Source organism: Penaeus monodon, chromosome 4 (assembly GCF_015228065.2).
Source record: "Penaeus monodon isolate SGIC_2016 chromosome 4, NSTDA_Pmon_1, whole genome shotgun sequence".
NCBI lineage: Eukaryota > Metazoa > Arthropoda > Malacostraca > Decapoda > Penaeidae > Penaeus > Penaeus monodon.
In genome coordinates this window covers 51618784-51624302 of record NC_051389.1, presented here as the reverse complement: position 1 = coordinate 51624302, position 5519 = coordinate 51618784, and the positions used below count along the sequence as shown (strand labels likewise).

Genomic DNA, 5519 nt, shown 5'->3' with positions numbered 1-5519 from the left:
TCCCTCTTCACAGATGCAAAATTTTCTCTGTAGCCCCCCAGCAAGTCGGCCGAACCCGTTTCCCCTGCCTTTTCCCTTTCCTGCATCTCGACGAGATTGGGGCGCCTGCTCGTGTTTCCCTCTGTTCCTGCTCCCTTTTCCCCCCTTTTTTTTCCCTTTCCTCCCTCATACCCACCCCCCCCTGGGAGTGATCAGGTCCCTCTGGGTCGGGTTCACCTAAATCGTGCCTGCCCCCCCGTCATAGACTCCTCTATCAGGGTGCCGGGCCAAACTTTGGACTTGATAAATCGTCGGTCCCAAATGATTAAAATATCCCAAACCCCCTCCTGAACCAATTGTTACCCGGGCCCCCTCGTCTCTCTGCCCCCAAAAAAAAGGCAAGGGTAGGAGACGGGGTGCTTATCCACAGGGTCGTGAAAAACTGAAAAACTCCAAGAGGGAACCGAGCCCCCAAAAGCGTCCCAGAACAAAAACGAGGGGAAAAGCCAAGTGGCCCAGGCAGGGCACGGGAAAAAAACACCAAAAAGCCCGTCTTTCCTTTATTTACCCCAAAAATTTTTTACCTTCACTTTTCTATAGGGAAAAATACAGGGGGAAAAACCCCAGGGCACAAAAGCAAAATACCCGTATAAAGGGCCAAAACCCGGTTTTTTCTTTGGTCACAAGGGGGGCCACGAGGTTTACAGGTGCCCACCCCCCAATGCCCTCTCCCGGCTTTTTTTCCTTTCCCCTCCTCCCTCACAGCCCTGCGTCATGTTTTCCCAAGGGCCCTTTTGTTTAAAACATGTTTCGCACAAAAAAAAAGACCCCCCTGGCGTAGCAGTATAAAATAAAACCCTGCGCAAAGGGAACACTATTTCTTGCTTTCCCTAAGACGGTTTTTTTTGTGATTATTGCAAATAACAAACTTTTTTCATTTGGAACTAGTTAGAATTTATGTAAATTTTAGTTTTAAAAAATTTTGGAAAACGACATAAGGACATTTGGTAATCTGAAAATTTATATGAAAAATGATATGTAGTAAAAAACACAAAATTAACCCAAATTAAAAAGTATATACTGTGGGGAAATCTAGAAAAGGATACCCCCCCTTATTTTCATTTTTGGGGATACATTTCAAATTTTTAGTAGAAATAGTAAAACCCTGTTCAAATATACCAAGGGGCCCGGTAAAAAACCCATGAAACGGTGTCCCGTCTTATTTAGTTTTTCTCTTGAAAATAAATTACTTTTTAAATTTTTGTTATGTACAAAGGGGATAGAAAAAAAAGTAAGCGTAAAATTTTAAAAAATCGGAAAAATTTTTGCCAAAAAAATCAGCAAAAATCAATGTTAAATGTGTTCTATTTTTGTTTATTTTTATTTATTTTTTGGGTTAAACAGGCTGTCTCATCAATCTCATTTTTATTGTTTTGTCATATGTTTATACCTTTAGTTTTTATTCATGCCATTTTGATCAATAATGAAAAAACAGTACTAACACTAATATTTGTTAATAATAGTAATAATGCTGTTAGTCATGATAGTGATACAACAGCAGGAGCAATTCTATGATTATTATTCTAATTTTATTGTGGTCATTCTAACTACCATGCCTAAGTTCAGACATGCTACGCATGTAGATGCGGATATACACACACACAAAAAGACGAAGAAGAAGAAAAAAAGAAATATCGAATTAGTCAAACACTAAACGAGACCCAGTCACTAGAAAAAAAAAGTGTTGTACAATACTGCTTGCTTGTTGTTGCCGGGGGGGGGGGGGGGGGCTTAGAAGACGGAGACTGAGGCCCAATGTAGGGGATCACCCCTGCCTTGGACTCAAGCCCTTGCCTCAGGTAATTTTGCAGGGTCTTTACCTCTCCGTTTCTTTTCCATTTCTTGTTTATCCCTTCTTCTGTCCACCTATTCTATTCGTTAAGTCATTTTTACCCCTTTCGCCACAATAATGTGTCATAATGCTGTGTGTAGCAGCTCTAACGATGAGTCATTTATGTTTTATAAACATTCATTTGTCTTTTATTTGTGTAAGAGCACACACACACACACACAATAATACAAAATATATATATATTAATATATATATATATATATATATATAATATTATAAAATAAAATATATATATGTGTGTGTGTGTGTGTGTGTGTGTGTGTGTGTGTGTGTGTGTGTGTTTGTATGTATGTATGTATGTGAATATACACACACATATACACACGTGTGAGTGTGTGGGTGCGTTCCGCACGCAGCTATGAAAGGAATATCAAGGAAAAAATACAATTATTTAAAATTTCTTATTGAAGTCAGCTGATATAACAATCAGTCACAAATGCAGTATCGCAACACGAACTTGATTCTATTCGCAACCCGGTCGCCAGTGCCAGGAAACGAATTGGATAACATTAAAAATGGAAAGAAGTAAACAGCACTCCATGGAAGACCAGGAATGCTTGAGGCCGCCTCACACCCGCGTAGTGGGTTCCTTTTCCGCGACGCACAGAGGGCTCTTCTTCGTTAGGCAGTCTTCGTCGCTCATGAAGAAGAAGTTTTCGAAAGTAAGGGCGGCGCACATGCCTGCGACGGGAGTCAAAGGTCGTTGCAGGTACTGATTACAAGTTTTCTCGTAAATGACGGTCTGGTTGAGATGCAGGCAATCAGGGTTCGTTCTAGGGGGGGAGAAAGAGTATGTGATAATTTTTCCAGTTTAATCTCATTTTTCGTAAACTGGTTTGGAAGTAATCCTAATTTTTTTTTTGTAACAACCCCCGGGGAGATTGTATTGCTTTCTTCATTGACTTTTATCCCCCCCTCAAAAAAAAAAAAAAAAAAAAAAAATTAAATAATCGAATCATTACTCGAAGAAAATGGACTTCATTCCGAAGATATTTCATCTATTGCATTGTTGGGAGGCGACTTTTCCGCACGAGAAAGAGAGTCGGGGTCATACCTGAGAGACCAGTAGGGGGTTCCCAGCTCAATGGGGTTACCGTCCACCCATGTCCATGTCTTGTTCCTTATGGCTCCCCCAACCCAGAAGTCCAAGGTGATATCTGGGGAAATAAGTTCGGTGAGATTATTATAATTTTTAAAAATAAATAATCGAGTGCGCGTGTAAAACTAATGGGACTTAGGTCGCTTTCACACCAAGGTGGTAGGTCGTACGTGTTGGCACGGCACTTGAAAATAAACATACAAAATGTGAAAGCTTTCACACAGAAGTGGCATGTCACGTCGCGACCTGTGTGTCACATTAAGATTGGACTGGCCCACTTTTTTCAATGGGCGACCTGCCACCTCTGACAGTGTCAAATTTTAGTGGCGCTTTTACATCCAAATTATTATTAGCCAAGTTAATATGAAAAGATTAAAATCATATAACTTGATATAACAAGGAAAATATTTGGATGTACGTCATACAGAGTAGTTTTGAATTATCGAGACAGATTCTGTCAAACACACATGATTTCAGTCCCCCAGTGAACGAGATCTTAGACAGACAATGAACCAGTCAACATAACATTTGTATAAACTTGTGAAATACAAGTGTATGATACATCCCCTCAATACAATAACAATAATCTCCAAGGTAGAATGGTCAAATATTTTGTTTGCGAAAAAAACATACATTTCAGGATACTAGTTCAGTGCTTTGATTCGAATTTTGTATCGGAATGATCATATGCTCTAACCCATTCACGTCGTCCGCCACAACACAAACACAGAGTCGTCGCTTCTGCTGTGCAACGAAAACGATTGTAAGAGGTATGAGTGCTGATAACTATATATTGATATGCAAGTTTCACTCAGGACCCAAACCCAACTTACCCCTCATACACCCCGGACAGAGAGAAATGGGGGTATAGGAACAAGTCTGCCCCCAAAGTCCTCTTTATTCCTTCAAGCGACAGATAGATTATTGTTACGATATTAGGACATAAAACAATAACAAGATGATGCCATGTTGTGAACCGAATGAAAGTGGCCTGACACTGCTAGTACAACTTTGGCCTGAGGCTGCTTTCATACCAAGGTAAAACGTCGCATACTATGTGATACGCCACTTGAAAACGAATTTACAGAAACGCATTTTTCGTAGTTTTTCTTTAATGTGTGACCTACCACCTTGGATAGTGTGTCAGATTTAATGGAGCTTTCACGTCCGAAGTAACTGTTATATCATCTAACATGATATAAAAAGGAAATCATTTGGATGTATGGCATACATAAAGTAGTTTTGAAGTGTCTAGACAGATTCTGTTAATACGCTTTGGGTCGCCCAGTGAGCGAGGTTTGGTTGAGAAGTTAACTACACACGAGCTTGCAGGAAGAAACAATGCATTTGTGCCTGTACAAATTCTGGAAATGCAAATGTCTGTATAATATATCACCTCAGTACAATAAAAATAGTCTCAATTTTTCCTGACTATTTTTTCAGTGTGTTGGAACACGTTTGCCTCAGTTTCTGCCGCAAAGTCATCCACTTTATTATTCTAAGTGACAGATAGATAACTGTGACAAGATTAATTAGGACTTCGGACACCAGTAACATTGTCGAGCTCCGATGATGTGATCTTTTGAAGCGAGTGACCGCGACATGTGTAACCTTGATCTGAAATCCTAGTGCCACATGTCATTTGCCACTTACCATCTGCCATTTGCCACGAGCGATGTGCCACCTTGGTGTGAAAGCAGTCTAAGGATAGAGCACACACACTCTACAACATCCCAGCCCCAGTACTCACTGTGCTCGCGGAGGTGGCGGACGATTTCGTAGAAGATCCCGACGCCATCTTGAAAGGTCAAAAGGTCACCGCCATTCATCTTGCAGAAAGAGCGAGCTTCTCCCCAATTGACCTGCAAAAAGACACGCATATGGGAGTAAATACAGGAGGGTGGGGGAATAAGGGAAAATGATGTGAGTATAGAAACAATAGAAAACGTAAAGTTAGACAGAACGTAAGACGAAAAGAGAGAGAATAACTGTCGTACCATAAACATTAAGATACAAAAAGAGAATACAAATAAACTCACCAATCCAAAGAAAAAGAATGACAAGCAGTGGTCGCCAACACGTGTGTACAGGTGAGGACAATCGGGATGTTCAATTGTAACGTTGAACTTTTCATGGAACTCTTGACCCGACCTTTCGGCCAAAAACACGTTCGACCGTACCACGATCTCATCATAAGGTATAAGTTTTCCATCGTTGAACATCTGGGTAACGAGAAATTGATAGACTAAAAAAGCCAGAGCATACACCCATCCAATCACACACACACACACAAGCATCAAATGATAAGAAATTTGTATCATGTTTACCATTAACATCCCATTAGCACCGTTATAGCATTCTAACCTGGCACAGGCGTTCGTCTTTATCTTCGCAGGGAGGGTTGGACGAATCGCAGTATCTCTTGACGGGTAAGCAGCTCTTGTAATCCCCTTGTTTGCAAAATGTTTTAGGTGTTGTGCAGAGTGTTTTTCCCCAAATCTGCCAACGGATGGGATAGGGAAACTAATT

General features: G+C 40.6%; 1 protein-coding gene across 1 annotated transcript in view; it reads right to left on the bottom strand.

Moving 5' to 3' along the window:
* Positions 1-2277: 2277 nt before the first annotated feature.
* Positions 2278-5519, bottom strand: part of LOC119572594 — a 3463-nt gene continuing 221 nt past the window's right edge. The window contains exons 2-6 of the mRNA XM_037919697.1: positions 5355-5489; positions 5030-5212; positions 4741-4852; positions 2946-3048; positions 2278-2664 (exon numbers count right to left, since the gene is read on the bottom strand). Of these exons, the coding sequence (XP_037775625.1) occupies positions 2460-2664; positions 2946-3048; positions 4741-4852; positions 5030-5212; positions 5355-5489 (738 nt within the window). The 3' untranslated portion in view covers positions 2278-2459. The remainder of the gene's footprint in view (positions 2665-2945; positions 3049-4740; positions 4853-5029; positions 5213-5354; positions 5490-5519) is intronic.